This window comes from Acomys russatus, chromosome 9, assembly GCF_903995435.1.
Source record: "Acomys russatus chromosome 9, mAcoRus1.1, whole genome shotgun sequence".
In the NCBI taxonomy this organism is placed as follows: Eukaryota; Metazoa; Chordata; class Mammalia; order Rodentia; family Muridae; genus Acomys; species Acomys russatus.
In genome coordinates, this window is record NC_067145.1 from 6,381,504 (window position 1) to 6,401,331 (window position 19,828).

A 19,828-nucleotide genomic window follows, 5' to 3' on the forward strand; every position below is an offset into this window, starting at 1 on the left:
ATCTGCCAGTGGACATCGAAGCTGTTTCCATCCCAACTATTATGAATAGAGCAGCAATGACCATGGATGAGCAGGTATGTCAAGTACGGTATACAGTCCTGTGGGCCTATATGTCCAAGAGAAGTACAGCTGGACCATGTGGTAGGGTGAATTTAAATGGAGTTACCCTGTAATGGGGTAACTATGCCTTTACTAGACACAGCAGGCTAACAAAAAAATCCAGAGCTATGAATGGGCTACTTCTTTTGTAGTTGTTGGTCAGTCAGTGAAGTCCTGTAGATTCCCAAACATTATAGAGAGAGGAGGTGAGCCTGAAGTCTCAACCATAGCTAGTTGCTATTGGCAACTGATGGCTTCTGAGAAAGGGAGTAATTGTCTTTAAAGGTGTCACTCCAGTGGAAGGCTATACACCCAAGAGTCTATGGTCAGTGTGAATTGGACTTGATAGTGTTTTATTGTTTGCTTAAAGACAAAGTTGGGTGGGTAAGGAACGGGGTTGGATAGTATGAAATTCTCTAAGAATGAAAAGACACACTCCAAGAGGGTGCAAAAGTTTTTCCAAATATCTACTAAAATGCAATTTACATTATAGTCTGATTTATTCCTCCCTCTCCAAGTCCCCCTCCGCCCCCCCTCCAAATGCATTTTTTCCTCTGAGAGTCTTGGCCTTTGAGAAGCAAATCCCACTGAGGCCAGGTCTGAATCACATTATTTCTCAAATCCATTCATACCCAAATTAATACCTCTCTTGTTCACAGTAAATTCAAACAATTTGTTCCATAGTGAACAAGAAAGGGTATGAAAAAGAACAAGAGTCTTTAGAATGCTTGGAAATGCCAAGGAGTGGGCAAACCCGTGACAAGAGACTGTAAGTAAGCTCAGAACAGCTAATGGAAAGAACAGTTTTCACTCATTAGGAACTTTTGCTTGAGCTGCTTATTCCATAGACATGGTGTAGACGTTAAATCCATTAATTCATGAAAGAGCTTCCTCGTTGTGGGTATTAAACATTGTAAGCACTGATATTTTTAATTAAGCCTTGAGTGAGATTATGTTGAGACCACGGCAGCAGTCTTCCAACAATAACCTCAAAGAATGACAAGCGAACAATGAGGCCTTTATGGGTGATCTGAGAGCAAAAAGCCCTGAGTTAGCTTTGAACATTCAGCTTAAAAAAAAAAAAAAAAGATTAAAAAAAAAGATGACAATTGAATATGACATTTAGGATATTTCATGACAATTGAGATATCTCAAAGGAGAGTAAAAGGAATAAGCAAACTGATGGAAGCCTTCACAGACTGTGGCTCACTCCATATGTTGAAATCATAAATAGGCATTCTGATTGGTAATGTATTTAAAGACTCAGATTATTTCCAAGATGCTCCATTATGAACTCTACATTTTTAAATGATTTGTTTACTTTTATTTTATGGGTGTTTCTGCCTGTATGTATGTCTGTCCACCTTGTGCATATGGGTGGAGGCAAGAAGAGGGTTTGGATCTCCTGGAGCTGAAGTTCTAGTCAACCAGTAGCTGCCACATGGTGCCAGGAATTGAACTCCAGTTCTTTGGAAGCACGGAGTGTGCTTTTAACTGATGCTCTGTCTCTCCAGCTCCAGAGCTCTACATTCTTAAGAGAACATTTTCAGAGTTCTATAACATTTAACCTTAAGATATTTTATGATGTATTACATAATCTCTCTCCAACAGTCTCAGGTGGCTATTATAAGCCTGAAATATGACTAGTTAGAGTTAAGATGTCCTCAAAAATGTGAAGACAGGCTGAATTTTTATGACTATAAGAAAATTAGTATAAAATACTTAGGAGTTGTACACAATGTTCTAAATATACTGAAATAAAACAGGATTAAAATGAAACATCCCTATTTCTGTTCACTTTTTATTATGGCTATCATAAAAATTTAAATGACACAAGTGGCTGATAGCCATGGTTTCTGCTGTATCTCTTCACAATGGTCTGGTACAAAGCAGTTGTTCCCACCTAAGGCTGATTCTGCCCCTGGGGACACTTGGCAATGTCTGAAGATATTTTTGTTTGTTATAGTCCAGGCAGTGCTACTGGCATCTAGTGGGTAAAGGCAAGGTATGCTTCTAAACCTCCCAAATGAAGAATTACCTAACTCAAAATGTCGAAAGTGCCAAGAGCGAGAGACCTCCGTATAGAGAAGAGGTCAATGGCTAACAGTGGACGACCTGTATTAAATGTAACTAACGGGCTGTGCAGTTTTGAGCAATGCCCATCCTCTCTTTGATTCATAATTACAGCACGGATGCTACAGACAGCACACCACACACAGAACTTGCTCCCTAACGATTACTTATCAGGGTGGAAAGATGCAAAGATGTCTCAGTTGTTAAGAGCACATATTGCTCTTACAGAAGACACAGGTTCAGTTCCCAGAACTCACGTTCAGGTGGTTTACAGTTCTCTAACTCCAGCACCAGGGTACCCGATGCCTCAGCTGGTTTCCACAGGTACCCGATGCCTCAGCTGCCTTCCACAGGTACCCGACACCTCAGCTGCCTTCCACAGGTACCCGACACCTCAGCTGCCTTCCACAGGTACCCGACACCTCAGCTGCCTTCCACAGGTACCCAAGGCCTCCTCTGGCTCCCAGGGGTACCCAAGGCCTCCTCTGGCTCCCAGGGGTACCCAAGGCCTTCTCTGGCTCCCAGGGGTACCCAAGGCCTCCTCTGGCTTCCACAGGTACCCACCTCTCGTCCATGCACATGCCCCCCACACTTGATTTCAAACAGTAAAAATGAGCCTAAAGGTGTTTTTCTTTACCCATTGCTTCTTTAGTTCATGAAACCTTAGGTGTTAACTTTGTTGGGTTCTTCTCACTGGCTTCACTAAAGTTGTTGTAATGTTGCTTTGTTTTTATAAGCTTGAACATTACCATAAATCAGGGGAAAAACCAACCATCAGCCATCTTTCAGAAGTTGTAGACACAAGGGATGTTATTCCATAATATTAACATGCAGCGTAGTGGTGGGCCTTTCTCTTCTCTGGAAGGGCATATGAAGCTTTTCACCCAGGCTCTCCTTAGGGGATGCCCCTCCCTTTCCGGCCAGTGGGCACCATGTCAAGGTGCTGTCAGTACTCACAGGTGGAAGCAGAAGTCCCAGTCGGTGTCAGAGTCGTTGCTGATAGTTGGAATGTGGATGGGCTGGGCTTCCATCTTCCTACCGAGAATCACATGTGATGTCAGCTTTGGGGAAGCTTAGATGCTTGTTCTACTTCCCCTCCTCTTGATGCTACTGACTTTAACTTAAACAGGCTAAATATAAAATCTACAAACAGATTATGCAAACCCATGTTTAGAGACTCCCAAGGGGAATGGAAGGTGTTTATCAGAGTTGTCTTTCTTTTTCATAATTTCTACTCTATATTACATCTTCAAAGTTCTTTTTAAAATACTTAAATATTTAAAAAATATATTTCTTTTTTAAAAGATACATTTATTATGTATACAGTATTCTGCTTGCATGTATGCCTGCAGGCCAGAAGAGGGCACCAGATCTCATTGTAGATGGTTATTAGCCACCATGTGGTTGCTGGGAATTGAACTCAAAATATTTCTTAAAAGACACATTTCCTGGATCATCAAAACTATGGTGACCTATTCAATCCAAATACTGTTTGGCAGGCCTAATGGAACGAGGAATCAAAAAGTAATCAATTTTCAGTATGGCATAAAATACTTTGGTTAATTCTCCCGTTTCCGGGAGCCATGTCACTAAGTAATAGAAAGTTCTAGGTAAGCAGCTAAAATTCACGTGCCTGCTTAGGCTGCTGCTGTTAGCTGTTGATAAAGTGAACGACGTGGGAGGGTGTGGGGAGTGGTTGATAATGACTTTGAAATGCATTTTTGTTGTTTTTCGAGCCTGGGTTTCTCTGTGTAGCTTTGGCTGCCTTGGAACTCACTCTGTAGACCAGGCTGGCCTCGAACTTGGAGATCCGTCTGCCTCAGCCTCCCCAAAATTGGGATTAAAGGCGTGTGCCACCACCTCCGGGCTGTGAAATGCACTTTTTAAAATGCACACTTTATTGAACATTAACACAATCAAAGTCGCTCCTTGAAGAATACAGCGGTAGCTTTCCTTGTCCCAGGCTCCAGAACACTCAACTATGCAAAATATGGGATGGGCAGGACTAACTTCGCTTTCTAAGTCTTTGACATTCGGAGTCCCACACCGAGGCCCCGGCAGTTGCATAGGGCCATGGATTAGGACACCACACTTGGCTGCCCTCTAGGACAAATCTCTCCCTGTTTCAACGCGGGTTTTCTATTATTGCTTCCTAAATGTGGACGCCTGGGGAGCTTAGACCCATCTTCCCCGCCTGGGTTCTGGCGCCCTGAACCGGAAGCTGGTGAGCGCTTCAGGTGGCTCGCCCGGAAATGCCTTCTCCGCCCTCTCACCAGGCTAGGCAGTTCAGACCTCCGCTGCCTCGGGTCAGAGTCCTGGCCTGGGCTCTGTCGCCGCGCCTCAGGGAAGCTCAGCTTCTGGACCTGGAGACAATGCGTTGCCATGGGGACGGAAAGCTGCCTTAGAGCGGACGCCCGGAGCCTTGGCAACACGAAGCACGTCCGGCCCCGCAGTTCCGGGGCCACAAGGCAAGCTCTGTAGCTGTCAGCCTTGCTGCTGTGAACGGTCCTGTACCATCGCACAGGGACATTGCTTCTTGAACATGAAAGAAGCGAGGGTAAATCCCACGGAAGAAAGGAAGGGCTCCAGGGCTCAGGAGCCTGATGGTTTTAAAACTGCTATGTCTGTGGGTGTTTTCAGCCAGCAATGATTCCTTGGCTAGCCAGTCCAGTCTTTTCCTGAAGCAACCTGTACCCGAGCAGTCCCCGGATGTTCTGGGTCACCGTCGGTGTTTACCTCTCTGGGTAAGGTTAGAGTCAGAAAACAGTACAGGAAGTAAAGATTTAGGACTGGTCAAATGGTTACCATTTCGGAGAGAAAGGCACTTCGGCAAACACCACATAGCCTTAAATCACATGCAGTGTTGTCTCACAGGTCACAGAGCACACAGTATTACTACATAAATTAAAGAGCACACTAGCCGTGGCATACGTTTGGAGACATGGTTTCTCTGTATAACCTTGACTGTCCTGGACTTGCTTTGTAGATCAGGCTGGCCTCGAACTCACAGCGATCCGCCTGCCTCTGCCTCTCCGAGTGATGGGATTAAAGGCATGTGCCACCAAAAAGTGATATAATGAACTCTACAATGCAGGGGGCCCTTGACAACGGAGCAGGGGAGTCTGTCCTGTTTTTAAAAAGGACTAGGTAGAAAAAGAAGAAAACCAGAGACTTTGTACGTTTTGCATCTGCTGTTATATAACTGGGGTGGAAGTTTATAAGTGACACTACGATGTCAAGAAAGCCTTTCAAGATGGGGGCATTTAAATGAGTTTGCTTTCATGTATAATAAATAAAAACTGATGGTCTGTAAACACAAGGTTTACATCAGTACCCTCAACCTCCTGAGCCCCCAAATTGGAAAGATCCTACCCTGTCTATCTTCTGATTCCTAAGAGAACCTTCAGCAAGAAACAATGGTCAGAAGAATAAACTTGGTTTCAAGATGTCAGGGTTGCAGTCCTGACTCTGTGGCTGGGTGTAAGTCACATCCCTGGGTATCAGTGTTCTTGACTACACTATAAATATACACGCATCTCTCGTTCTCTAAAGCTTCTCTGGTTCTAGGAGTCTATGAAGATTTCTGTGACCCCCATGACTGATATTTGACATAGAGATTAAAAGGAAGAATCTATTTTTATGTTGTATGATATTTAGTAAAGTTAAATTGAAAGTTTTTAGTGCTTGTTTTAGGAAATAGCTTTAAAATTGTTGTGAAAGGGGAACTTCTTTTTTTTCAAACTCATTTTTTGTCAATCTTTGTGGCCATTAGTGTAGTACCAGAATTTACACTGAATTTCCCATCCTAAAACTGTCAATGATTCTGTCTCTGTTTAATTAGCCTTGAACAGAAAAGAAGCAAGTTCCTCTCATCTGCAAAAGTATAAGGTAAAGTCAGACCACCTCAAAGTCTTGACCTTCCAAGTCTTCTGATAATTTTTCCTTCTGTGCCATCTTAACCCTGTCCCTCAAATGTAAATATTAGTAATATGTATGACTTATGTTTGCTGGCTGGCTCTGGAATAGAATGCCGTTAGTCACCGTAGTTAGTTCTCATATGTTCACTCACATTCTCTCCCTTAATCTCAGAGTACAAGCAAGCAATCTCCATACTTTGGAGAATTAGGATTGGAGCAAATCTGAGGACAGTCTGGGCTGCATACAGCAAGGACCAGATTAGCCAGGGTACATTGTGAGACTTTGTCTCAAATAAATAAACAAAACAAATGATAAATAAAGGGAAAAATTAGAGAGAAAGCATATGTAGAGAGCTCTTTGAGACTTTTATGACGACCCAAGTCTAATATGATTACTTTCAAAGGATTCCAATCCCTGACACTATGAAATATAAGAACGAGGAAAATCCAAGAAAATATTTTGGAGCAATTTTTTTTTTCCCTCCGTGAACAGAATCAGATGTTTTCTTAGTTTTAGATTCAGCTGTCAGCTTGACACAGCCCAGTTCTGTGAAGCAGTTTTAGTTCAGGGATTGTTTCCATCATATTGGGCTGGGGCATGCATGTGGAACACTTGATTGATGTAGGAGGGCCTGACCAAGTGTGGGCAGTGCCATCCTTGGGTAGGCGGGCCTGGGCTACAGAAGAAGTGTAGCTGGTGGCCATGAGCTTGGGAGCAAGCCAGTAAGCAACATTCCTCCACGGTGTCTGCTTCAGTTTCCTGCCCTGGTTGAGTTCTCCCAGTGATGGATTGTAAGCTGTCAGATGAAACAAACCCTTTCCTCCCCAAGTCGCTTTTGGTTGTGTTGTTTTTTTGCATCAACAGGAAGCAAGCGAGTTGGTCAGTGTTCTTGGTCAGTGTTCTATTGCTGTGAGGGGACACCATGACCTCAGTAACACTTATAAAGGAAATCATTTCACTGGGGCTGCCTTAAACTTTCAGAGAGTTAGTCCATTGTCATCAGAGCAAGGAGCATGGCGGTGTGCAGGCAGACATGGTATTGGAGGAGGAGCTGAGAGTTCTACACCCACATCCTCAGGCAGCAGGAAGAAGAGAGATAGTGGGCCTGGCCCTTGAAATCTCAAAGCCCCCTTCCTCCAACAAGGTCACTTTACTCCAAGGCTACACCTCTTGATCCTTTCAAATAGTACCACTCTCTGCTGACCAAGCATTCAAATATGTGAGCCTGTTGGGGGGCATTCTTATTCAAATCACCATATGAGACTGCACTCCAAGCTTCTACAGCTGTCCTTCTCTTCAATCTCTTCATGGCCCTCAGCTCACCTTTGTGTTTACTTTGTAAGTTTCCTAGACTATGGATCCATCCTGGGGCCTCAACAGAAACATCTTTTGAATATGTATGCGTGTACCAGATGCCTGTTATTTAAAGCACCAATGGAATGTGTTGGGTGGCACTCTGTTGCTGTGACAAGATGCCTGAGAAAATAAGGTGACATGGAGGAAAGATTTATTTTGGTTTCAAAGGTTCAGTTAATATTTACATGGCCAAGTTGTTTTAGGGACTATGGCAAAGCCAGAGCTTTATGGTATAGAACGTTTGGCAGGGGAAACATTTCCCTTATGGCAGCTAAGAAGTAGAGAGAGCAGAGAGGAAAAGGAGGGAGGAAAAGGGAGGGAGAATGAACATGAATCCCAGGATATCTTGAAGGGCGGGCTCCAAGGGACTCACTGCTTTGAACTAGGCCCTATTTCCCAAGGTTGCTAACACCTCCTAGTAATGCCATTAACTAGACACCAAGCCTTTAATGATGAGGCCTCTGGGAGAGACTTAATGTTGAGACTGTAAGCAAAGCTAAATATCAAGAGGAATAATCTTTGTTTTCCTGGAACATAGGAATTGGGTCATGGGCAAGAATGTGCAGCAGACAGCCTACTTAGCTGTTTTCTAGCACTCACTTAAGACTTTCCCTCTACCTTCAAAGCCATTGAGGCCGAGCACTCCAAGTTCCCTTTAAGTCTTGTTCTCTCCTCTGCTTTAAAGGATGCCTGATGCGCTGGCGTGATACAGCTCGAAGGGTAAAAGTGCCAAGGCTGACAACAACCTGAGTTCAATCCTAAGGACCCGTGTGCTCAAAGGAGAACAGAATCATGTGACACTATGGCATGTAGTCACACAGATATGTTGTACACATACTCAAACGCAAACAAATAAATGCAACCAAAAATTTGCACGAGGCCCTTCCCAAGGAGCATGTAGGACAATCCTATTTAAGGTAGACTGATTAGCAATTTCAGTTGTCCCTTGCCCTGTCTATAACTCATTTATATAGGTTCCAAGGTTTGTTTGTTTAAATAGAGCTCTTGGGAGGAGAGCACTTATTGTGCTTGCCAGAGTGTCTGGCTTGACTTGAACGCACAGCTTCCAAAAACCTCTGGAGGTAACGCATAGGAGGCCTTTACAACCCATCTTCCCTGGCTGTTAATTTCTATCTGACTGTGCCTTGCTCTTTTCTCTTCCCCTCTCACATCAGCTTACAATCTGGTCCACAGTCAATTCTTAGCTCTGTAGTTTCTTTTTCTCTTAGCACCTGGCTTATAATAAAAGTGAAGAAATCTCTCCATTTCTATTCACCCCCATCTCCCGGCACGTAACTTCTTGTGGAAGCCCCTCCAAGGGTTCGTATTTTTCTAAGCTGCTTTCAAGGATGCGTTTGTGGCGGCCATCATCAGAGCTCCTCTTGTTCTTTTATTTCTCCAGGCTCCCGTGCCCTCCCATAACATTCCACAGTTCTCAGCCCTGAGCCGCCAGCCAGAAACCTCCCTCGCTTCTTGAGTCTGCTGGCCCTTCCGTGTCTCCTCCACCTTGTAGCATACTTTTTAACTTTGCTCAGAAAGTATCGCCTCAATCATTGTTGGGTCATGGTTCTGCTGCAGCCAGCACCCAGCATTCCAGAGTTGCCACAGTGCAAAAGAGCTGTCCTTCAACATGTGCTTGGAGCGTTCTCCCCCACGGTGCATGGTGCATTTATCTTAGGATGAGTGGGTTCAGTTATTAACGGCTCTGGAGCCTGTCTTAACAGTTTACACAAGAACACATAGTCTATTCACCCACTATGAAGGAGGAGACCATTCTCACTCATACGATGATGCCAGTACTCTACTCTCTATATTGCCTGAATCATAATGGAGGACAGTGACCGATTTTCAAATGGTCAAATTAAAAATTACCTGAAAAATCTTATGTCATTTTTATAGACACAAACTCTTTACAGATTAAAGATTCATCATTGAGAAACTAGTTAACTAAATCACAGTACTATGAATTGCTGTCCTGTAGTTGAAAAGAATCCCCACGTTAAAATGCATTCCTACATAAGACTGGGTTGGGTCATCCACTTAATAGCTGTGGTTTCTGGGGAGGTGAGCTATGGGCTAGGGGCAAGGAGGGAAAGGCCCGTCTCCAGCTTACTAAGCCATCCTAGAGGAACAGCCTGGCATCTAATCTCAGAGGGCACACCTCCTGTCAAGGATCGATCCCCATGAATCATCCTGGGTTGCTAGGATGGCTCCAGTGACATCAGTTATTCCCTTAGGGAGCATGCACTTGATAATTAAAAATAGAAACAACCTGTTCCCTTTCGATGTTACCTCTTTTTTTTTCTTTTCTGGGGTGGGGGAGGTGGAGGAGGGGAACATTAAAAGTTCACTAAGTAAACTGAGTGTCACACCCATGCTTCTCTTGTCTAGTGTCACGGGTAGTGTGAAGCACCAGAGCAGCTCATGTGAGACAGAAGACTCAAGCTGTGAGTAGAGGGAAACAGGGTTCTTATACAATATGATGGAGGTAAATAATGCTATTCCTTAAGCAACAGCACCAGTCATTTCCCATTGGATATTTTATGATTTTAACATAAAACCTGGTGCTATAAGAGTTTTTGTTTGACTTTATTGTGTTTGTTGTTTCTGGTTTTTTGTTTCGCTTTGTTTGCTTTTGGAGATAGGAACTCTCATTATGTATCCCAGCGTAGTGTTTCTGCACTCCTAACCTTTCTGTCTTCAGCCCCTGAGCACTCCCCCAGGATTGAATTCTCCTTATTAGCAGCATAAGAGGGTATGTGTACTTTTTAAAAAGTATTTTTAAATTAAAAATAGAGGTAGAGGAAAAGCCAGTGTCAAGTTCCACACAGAAAGCCTGCAGTTCAAATGAAAGGCACTTTTGAATTAAGAGACTACGAAACCACTGTCCTAAAGTGGCCGAAATGGAACGGAGCTCAGGATGCTCCCAGGGGCCCAGAGGCAGGGTGATGTATTCTTATGTGATACAGCAGACAGAGCACAACTGGCCAAGCATGGAGCAGGCCATGAAAACCATCCCACTGCGGTGCTACTGAAACCAACCATCGGAGAGCACAGATCTGCTCACAAATACACCACACGCCAACAAAAGGAATGCAAAATGAACCAAGTTTATTTTCTGCAACAATTTCTGTAAATTACAAAGAGAAAAAAAATGCTAAACTACAGCATATAACTTCAATATTTAACCAGAATACTTGTAATAAATATGCATCCTGACACAAGAAAAAGCCTACACTTTGTCAGGCATCCTACAAAATGTCTCAAGTCTTACACTCTGCAGCATTTCTGTATGGGGTTTGTACAAGGGGAGATGGTGGTCATTTCTTAAATTCTGTGGCAAATCCTTCACATTTCTTTGGGGGCATTTTGAGAAATGCTTAATGTAATCAGACAACCTAAGAAAAGTACCACCACCACCAACCTAAAGACACTTTTGTTTTGCTGGCGTTGGTCTTTATCTAATACAGATGAACATACCCAGTTCAGCCAAGCGCCCTCAGACCCTCGGCAGCCCTGTAGTCCACGGGCCCTGTCAGAGTGGGCCTCCACTTTTAGTGAAACACTAAAACTACTATCTTCCATTTATCTCCCTCATGATCGGGGCCATAAGAGAAGCTGCAAGCAAGTCAAACATTTTTTTAACCTGAAAGTAAGGTCAACAGACATATTTCCCCCCCAAGACATTTGCTATGCACCAGGTCATCATGTCGGGACTTTTACTTTCAAGATGGAGAAACAGATTGGAACTAACAGTCCTTCCAGGAGTCATTTATGGGTGCTAGAGTTTTGGTGTTTACAAATTCAACTGAAAAAAAAAATTTACTGTAGTCAGAAGCAGACTACAGGAAGTCCTAGGGGTGCTGGGGCAGCTCATTCTGAGTTTGGAATATGTAACTACTGTCTGCTATGGCTGAAAACCTTTGAGGAAAATGTTACATTTTTAAGAAGTCTTAAGTATGGTTATCTAAAAATACTGTTAATATAATCTAATCTCACTTACTTAGGGGTTTAGCTATGAAAACATCTTTAAAAGCCAATAAAAATATCATAGAGAAAAAAAAACACTTTTAAAAAATTGAGGTTAAGAACCATGAGGCATTCCTTTCGGCTGTAAACACACAGTTTACTGTCCTTTGTTGAAATACAAATATTTGGATTTCCTGAGCTTTGTGGAGAACAGCAGGAGGCAAGTTTGCATAGAGAAATTGCAATTATGTTGATTTACTTAAAAGCTTGTAAGGACAGTTTACTCTTGGTGTAAAACTTTGTATTATAGTTAATATTACTCATGGAGCTGTGAGACTGGTAAGGAGGGCAGTGAGATATAAGGCAGCTGGAAGGAAAAGATTTAGAGTTTTAAGTCCATAGGAAAAAGGGTCTTGAGCGTGTCATTCTAATTTGGTTAGAAATTAAATCCTGTTTGGGGAATGGAAGGCAAAAATGCTCTCCTGTGGTAAATGGCACAGCCCCAAGGCAGAGGTCGAGGACCACTTCATTGTTTGGAGGCCGTAACACACCACTCGGATGGTTAGGTACCACAAAAGGTAGACCAGACTTTTGGGCATGGCTGATCCCAACTCCAGATTCTGAAGAGATGGCAGGAACTTTCACCTCTGCTGGTCTAAAGTACCTACAAAGTTCTGAGGAGGGCATCTTCTCTTGGGACTGGTCCCCCAGAAGCCACTGGGAAAGAAGCTATGCTAGGTCACGGTGCACACCACGGGTAAGAGCGATGGCAGTGGTCAGCGACAACTCCAGATCTAAGACAAAGAGAGGCAACACGGGGCAGTGCCCTGCCAAGGACTCCGTTTTACTTCTTCTGAGACTGGTTTTTACACATGGTGAGGATTTGCTTCAAGACTTTCTGGACATCTTCATCCATTTGGCCCTAGGAGATTCACACAGAAGGCATGCGTTAGAATTTCATTCACGTTCTGTATGTCCCAGCACCTCTTCCCCTGGGGAACAAGATGGCCGTGACTGACTCCCCTAGGCTCAGCAGAATGTCAGTGCTGTCCCCCTCCCATCTCCATGAGGAGTCAAGAAGGAGGAGTCCCTCCTTTTCCTCTGGTGAGTGGCTGAGTGTACCAACATCTGGGGTCTTAGTTGTGAATGTAAGCACAGGCAGCCAGAAGCAGAACACAACAGCAAGGCAGTGCTGAGGGATGAGGACACTGGCATGACTGATGAGTAAAGCCTGGGTCTTCTTGAGAGGGAAAGGCAGATTCATCTTTCATAACGATATTCCCTCTCAACAAATAACGAATCTACCACCAGTAGGCAAAAGCACGGCCTGTTGACACAAAGTCTGAGACACAGCAAAGGGCATTCTGCTCGCCCGATGAGGGTACTTTGGGCAACATCTGCTGCCTCATTATTATTGTTGCGATTATTATTTGAGACAGCGCTGCATGTAACCCAGGCTGGTCTCAAACACACGATGTGGCAGAGGATGTCACTGAACTCCCATTCATCCTGCCTTTACCTCCCGATGTCTGGGATGACGGGTGTATGCTACATTGCTTAGCTAGGCTGCCATATTGCTTTAGGATGTCACTGCTGTCACCATACCTGAACAGCATACAGAAGGTGCATCCTGTAAACCGATATGACCTCCTGGTGTTGTTTCTTACATTCCTAGAAAGAGACAACTTGATATCATTAATGAGCTTTGGAGGGTGGGGTTCTTTAAAGAAGAAAAAAGTAATGAAATGCTGTCACTTATGTGCTACACATCTGCTTCTATATTTGTTAAATTCACTGGCTTGTGTGTCTCTAAATACTTGTCACTATTCTAGTTTTTTTTTTTTTTTAAAGATTTATTCATTTATTATGCATACAGTATTTTGCCTACATGTACACCTGCAGGCCAGAAGAGGGCATCAGATCTTACTATAGATGGTTGTGAGCCACCATGTGGTTGCTGGGAATTGAACTCAGGAGCTCTGGAAGAACAGTCAGTGTTCTTAACCTCTGAGCCACCTCTCCAGCCCCCTATTCTAGTTATTTTGGTATGTCAATGTTACAAGAATAGTTATGGACAAAGCATTTATTACAGTATGAATTTGAAATGTATGCACACACACACACACACACACACACACACACACACACACACAGAGAGAGAGAGAGAGAGAGAGAGAGAGAGAGAGAGAGAGAGAGAGAGATCCATTGTAAATGAATGTTGTAAGAAAACAGATGAAAGACAGAATGAAATTATTTCAAAGTTGTTGAGTAGTTATGGGCAAACTTCATTATAGAGATTTTAAGAATTTTTTTAAATTTGCAACATTACAATTACAACTGTTCATTTAGTTAAAAATAAAAGCTATCTATTAAAATGAATAGGGGATATTGTATATAGATAATTATGTGTAGTCCCCAAGGAATTTAGCTATTTAGTTAGTTGTACAAGAACAGAAATGAGGAACAGTCCCCGTGGTTCTTCACTGCCACTGAAGTACATCCATTGCTCCTTGTTGAGTTGGAACTACAGCTCCCCTGGTGACTACTCCTATGGTCTTCACCCACCTCCCAACTCTCCTCATTCTAAAAGAATGAGTCCTTTCTCTTTATCAGAGAAATCCAAACCATCAAATATGGATTACTTTTTTAAAAATCTACAAATGAGATGGGTGGTGGTGGTGCATGCCTTTAATCCCAGGCAGAAGCAACTGGATCTCAGTGTTTTGAGGCCAGGACTACACAGGGAGACCCTGTTGGGGGGTCGGGTGGTGGTGGTGGTGGTGGTAAAAATAACAATCTACAAATGCTCATCAATACCCATTTTCCATCGCCACCAGTGTCAGAATCTGAGCTAGCTTTCCTGTTACCACCTCTGAAGCTTTGATGCCTATGGTGCAAGAATGTTTTGAGACAAGAGTCTTCCCATGTAGCCCAGGCTGGCCTGGGACTCACTATGTATCCCAGACTGGCTTCAGTTTCACAGTGACTCTCCTGCCTGAGCCTGCTAAGTGCTTGGATGACAAGCATGGTCCACCACATTTGGCTCCACACAACTCATCACCAGCAGCTGCCTCTCCATTCCTACTTCTCTCATCACTTGGCTGCCTTTAATATCCGAGTGAAGGGTCCACCTAGCACTCGGCCTCTCAGATCTACATCAGCTTCGTAACTTGCTCTCCCATTTCATCCAGATCCCATCCTTCCACTCCCTTGGAAAAGCTATTGCTGAGGTTAAGAGGGCCATTTAAGTGACACATCTTTAATGGCAAAAGGGATCCTGCAGATGCCATTAAGGACTTAGAGACAGAGAGGGAGAGATTACTATGGATAATCCCAGTAGACTTCAGATGTCATTGCCAGTGTCCTAAGAGAGTGGAAGAAAGTCACAGGCACGGAGAGAAAGGAAGAGCGTGAAAGCAGAAGATGAAGTGATGTGCTCTGAAGGCAGGCAAGGTATTAGGAGCCCTAGAAGGCAGGAGGAGGAAGGCATCTACATACTGGCAGCCTGAATGGAAGGATGCTCCCCTTCAGCCTCAAGAAGGAATGGCCCTTTGATGGTAGTCTAGTAAATCTGATTTTCAGAGTTCTAGTCTCTAGAATGATTGTGTCTAAAAACAAGTTTGTAGTTTTTTGGAATAGCCGTAGAGAACAAAAATATGAGAGAATATGCCTTCCTGGGGGTAGTAAAATAAGCAGGAAAACCAACAAGCATCTTTGAATATTATATATACAACAAGCATTACCCTCTAACAAGATGCTTTCATCACTGCCAGAGCTGAGGAGTGACTATCACAGAAAGACAGTGACAAAGGAGTGGATGAGGGAATACCAAGAGCCTCTCGCTACCCGATTTCCCCTTCCCAGCCATAGATATATCTACTGTTCCCCTCACTTGTTCTCATCAACAAACTCTGACTCCTCGACTCACTGGACTGCTTTCACCGCAGCCAGCTAAGTTGGTACGAAACTTGCTCAGCCTCCACCCGACCAACCTCAGGCTGAGAACAGAAGTCTACTCACAGCCAGCTGGTTCTGCAGCTGTTTGACCTGCTGCTGCAGTACTTCCAGCTGCTGGGTCTGCCTCTTGGATGAACTTGTGGAGTAGGAGAGCTGCGAGAGGCTGTTCAGGGCCTCCTTCAGTTTCAGGACTTCCTTCGACATCTCATTTATCTGGGGTTGGAGGGGAAGAATTCAATTAGTAGGCGAGTAATGTGCCTGCAATGTGTCTGCAGAAGCACTATTCTGGATATTTCTATGCCTCCGACATCAGTCATTTCTTTCCGTCTCTGGTCCAATTCCTTTTCTATCTTTTAAAGGAAGTCCATAAACTAAAGCATAACAAATTCGCACAATCAGTAAGGACCTTGGCACCTGAGCCATTCAGATAAAGCCTATTGTGTTTTAAGTGTATGCGGGTAAGAAAGGCTACAAAGCCAATGTTCCTCTCTTTAAAATTAAGTGGTGCAATAAAAATCTGAACAGGAACAAGGCTCAAATACATTATTTGGAGACATCTGTCCTGTGACACAGAGAACTTCATCTCTCTTTGAATCCAGAAGTAATCATCTACAAAGTCAAGTACTTATAGCCTTAACTCCTAGACTTAACTCCTAGAAAGCATATTAAAGCTCTAAGTGTCCCTCATGCCCTGTCAATATGGGCATTGCTACTTAGTGAGGTGGACAATCAGTAAGTCTGAGGAGCCCCAACACCTCTGGACATCTTGCCTTAAAGTGAAAACAACATCTCATGTCACCCCACCAGTCCCTAGTTAAGACGAATAGGGTTCTAATGCCATTGAGAGTATAAGGAAGTGAGAACACACAGAAAATTCAAGCACAGAATCATCCTGAATGCCCTTCTTTTTGCTTCCTTCTCTCCTTTGTACCAGATCCAGAATCACCTTGAAATGCCCTACAGCCCGGTCTTACAGACGGAGAGGCTCCTTCCTCTCTGATGACTCGAGCTCTGTCAAGTTGACATAAAACTAGCCAACACAGCTAGTATTAGGGGTCCAGAGTACAGAAAGTGTGACCTTCTCCTCACCACCTGAGTCACTACAAATACTTTTTTCTGATCCCCATGTTCACAGAGTGAAAAGTGTGGGGAGCCAGAAATTTGCTTAGTGTTTGATGGGGGAGGGCTCAGCCCATTTTGGGTGGTGCCATCTCTGGACTGGAAATCCTGGGATTTATATACAAGCAGGCTAGGCAAGCCATGGGGAACAAGCCAGTAAGCAGCACCCCTCTGTGGCCTCTGCATCAGCTCCTGCCCTCAGCCCCAGTCCCAGCCCTGCTTGAGTTCCTGACCTGACTTCCTTCAATGCCGACCATGATGTGGATATATAGGGGCAAATAAACCCTTCCCTCCCCAAGTGGGTTTGGTCATGGTGTTTTAGTACAGCAACAACAAACTAAGACACTAGCAAAGCTTGTGTCAATTAGTACTGTTTCTAATTTGTGTGTCTGAGTGCTTATGTACCCTTGGCTTTCTGGATCTTTAAAAATATCCTAGATACATTTTTGAAGTATTTAAAAGACAGAGTTCTATGTAACCTGGGGTAGCTTTCAACTTGCAAACCCTGCCTTGTCCCTTCAAGTGCTAGTATTACAAGTGCACTTGGCTCTTCAGGCTATGAAAGTGGTTCAGGCTATGAAAGTGGTTTTGGTGACAGGAACAGACATGCACAGAGCCTCTGAGTATCACAAAGGTTGCTACCAACATATTCTGTAAATGTTTAGTTACAGCAAAATCTGAAGGGCCTTATTAAGACTTAGTGCTAGAAACCCAATAGCAAGGAATGTTCTCCAACCTTTTCGTCTTTATCCTCTTCCAGTTTCGAGGTGGTCGCGGAATATCTTTTCATCCCGGCAAGTTCTTCCTGGGCTTGCTGGCATTTCTGCAGAAGTTCAGATATTTCCTGCTCTTTGGATTTCAAGAGCATCTGGATGCTTTCCTTTTCCCTTTTCACCTGTGAGACCTCACTTCGAACCTGGGCAACCTCCGAATGGGCTTTCTCTTTCTCTTTTACTGAATCCTTTAATTTTGTTGCTAACACGTTCACTTCACTCTCTAAGGATGCCTGGAGCTTTTCATAGGCAGACTTGGGGACCATTGCATCGGTCATGGCCGCTTTCTCCTCCAGGAATTTTTTTTCCAGCCTTGCGACTTCCGCCTCCTTGCTTGCAAGGCGCTCTTTGAGGCTGCTTATTTTTTCTTCCATCTCTTTGGCCGTTGTGCGCAGCGTCGTTATCACTTGTAAATGTTCTGTGATGGACACAGAGTTCTCTTTGTGAGCGTCCACCAGCTGTTTGAGCTGAGTCAACTCGTTCAACACTTTGGAATACTGAGACTTCATCTCCGACAGAGCTTCTTCTGCCTTGGCCCTGGACAGGTTTGTCACATGCATCAGCCTCTCGTGTTCAGCTTTATGAATGTATTCGGTTGCATCTTCTAGAGATTTCCTCTTCCTGTAATCCTCCAGCTCCGCCTGGGCTTCTTTGTACAGCTGTGACAGCTCATTCACCTGTTTGTTGAGTTCGTCTATCATCCTGTTCATGGCCTCTTTCATGTCCCCAGCGTCGTCAGGGGCTTCCGGTGGCGTCTGACTTTTTAGTGTATCCTTCAGTTTCATGATTTCTTCTTGGGCCTGCTGGTATTTCTCAAACAACAATGCTTTCTCCTTATTCATATTCTCAATAATGGAGCAGTGGGAGCTTTTCCTCTCCTCACATTCTTCTGTAGGTGGCTTGGTCGCCCCAGCCTTTTCCTTCTCTGCAAGCCTTGCTTCTAACTCTCTCACCCTCTCTTTATTCCTTTCACTCTCCTCCAGTGCATTCTGCAGGTCTTGTTTTAGGGCATCAATTTCCTCATCAGTGACCCTCGCCTCTCGGGGATGGGAATAGCCATCTGCACTCTCATGGGAGAGGAGACCCAGTTTCATCTGCTTCTGCACACTGAGGACTTCCTTCATGGCCTCCTCATACTTGCTCTGAGTTTCTTTGAGTTTCTGACTGAGGTCAGAGCCATTCTCCGAAATCTCTGTGTTGTTCAAGCACAACAGGTCTGTCCTTTGCGACTGGAGTTCAGCCTGGAGCTGTTGCTTCTCTGCTTCTGAGCTCTCCAATCGCTTCTGCAAATCGTGCAAGGTATCTTGTAGCTGCTGAATCCTGACACTGCTGTCAACAGTGGACTTCCCCACTGGGTCCTCAGCAGACGGAGATGATTTGGCATCTGAGGAAGGGGCTTCAATAGATTTGCCCTGGGATGAGGTCAGGTCAGTCTGGGTGGAATGGAAAGAGTCGAAGCTTAGGTCAGCTTCAGCCTCCTTGGGCGATTTGGCCTGGGAAAGAAACCAGAAATGTAACACCGAGGAGTGGCTAGGTGTGCAGACAACCAGAATGCAAGAGACAAGCTTAAGTTTAGGTGTGGAAGGGCAGGGTTATAATTTTGCACGTGCACTCCTAGATCATGAGAACACATAGTCTTTGGCATGAGAGCCAGACTCACAGTGTAAGCTCACTCAGGGTTCTATTTGCACAGGCCATTTCTGTATTTTTAAAACATTAGAATTTGTTTCATCTGTAAAACCTCTGATTCCTTTTTCTCCTTTGTTTCTTATCTCATTTCAATTGGCCAAAGCACGGCATAGTTATTTTCTATCAGGTCCTTAAGATGATTAGAGACCAGTTTTACTAAATCAATGGCTGGTATCTAAGCAAGGAGGTGGGTGGGAGGATAGGGACAAGGAGGCGGGAGGAGGGATGAAGGGTAACCCAAACTAAGGTGCATGGAACAGCCATATGGAAACTTACTATTTATCTTATAAGGATATTAAGTTATAATCTAAAAAATGTGAGTTTGAGTAGAGGTACTCGCCATCAATGGACAATGCTCCTGCCAGAAGCCATGAGTTATTAGATGAAAGTCCCAGAGCTAAGTGTATGGGATACCTCCCTATGAGGTGTTCCTTATAGACACCCTAAGGCCCCTATAACAACACATGTGATTGACAGCGCTCTTGGTTGCCCACAGGAACTTAACGGTAAGACTCAGTTGCCAGATTTACTTTGGTTACAAGATAAGGAGAAACCAGTTGTAGCTGAGCCGTAAATGTCTTCTCTACTGGCTACCTCTCACAGCCAGAAGGTGCTATGTAAGCTGATGGGAAAGAAAAGTCATCAACAATCTTACCCCATCAGTGAACTCTGTGACCTGCCACAGTGACCTGCCAGGCAAGATGTGCTGCCTGATGCAACAGTGGTATGCTGTTTCTAATTGGGTCTGAGGCCCCTCTACAGTAGGGAATGTATACTTGGTCTGTAAAAAACATGCCAAGAGCCCATGACTGAGGAGGTCACAGACCCCAGAGATGGAGGGAACCTACTATTATTGTTTGTTTTACCAAAGGGTC

At 44.1% G+C, this 19,828-nt stretch overlaps 2 protein-coding genes across 3 annotated transcripts in view; both read right to left on the reverse strand.

Moving 5' to 3' along the window:
* The window catches only part of Ttc23l (tetratricopeptide repeat domain 23 like), a 54,783-nt gene extending 51,576 nt beyond the window's left edge, over positions 1 to 3,207 (reverse strand). The window contains 1 exon segment of the mRNA XM_051150840.1: positions 3,130 to 3,207. Within this exon segment, the coding sequence (XP_051006797.1) occupies positions 3,130 to 3,203 (74 nt within the window). The 5' untranslated portion in view covers positions 3,204 to 3,207.
* An 8,853-nt stretch (positions 3,208 to 12,060) lies between these two features.
* The window catches only part of Rai14 (retinoic acid induced 14), a 137,292-nt gene continuing 129,524 nt past the window's right edge, over positions 12,061 to 19,828 (reverse strand). The window contains exons 15-18 of one of the 2 annotated variants that reach the window (XM_051150957.1): positions 17,228 to 18,757; positions 15,436 to 15,585; positions 13,021 to 13,086; positions 12,061 to 12,337 (exon numbers count right to left, since the gene is read on the reverse strand). In XM_051150957.1, the coding sequence (XP_051006914.1) occupies positions 12,260 to 12,337; positions 13,021 to 13,086; positions 15,436 to 15,585; positions 17,228 to 18,757 (1,824 nt within the window). In that variant the 3' untranslated portion in view covers positions 12,061 to 12,259. Of the gene's footprint in view, positions 12,338 to 12,996; positions 13,087 to 15,435; positions 15,586 to 17,227; positions 18,758 to 19,828 lie in introns of those variants that run through there. The other variant, XM_051150956.1, reaches the window with a different exon arrangement.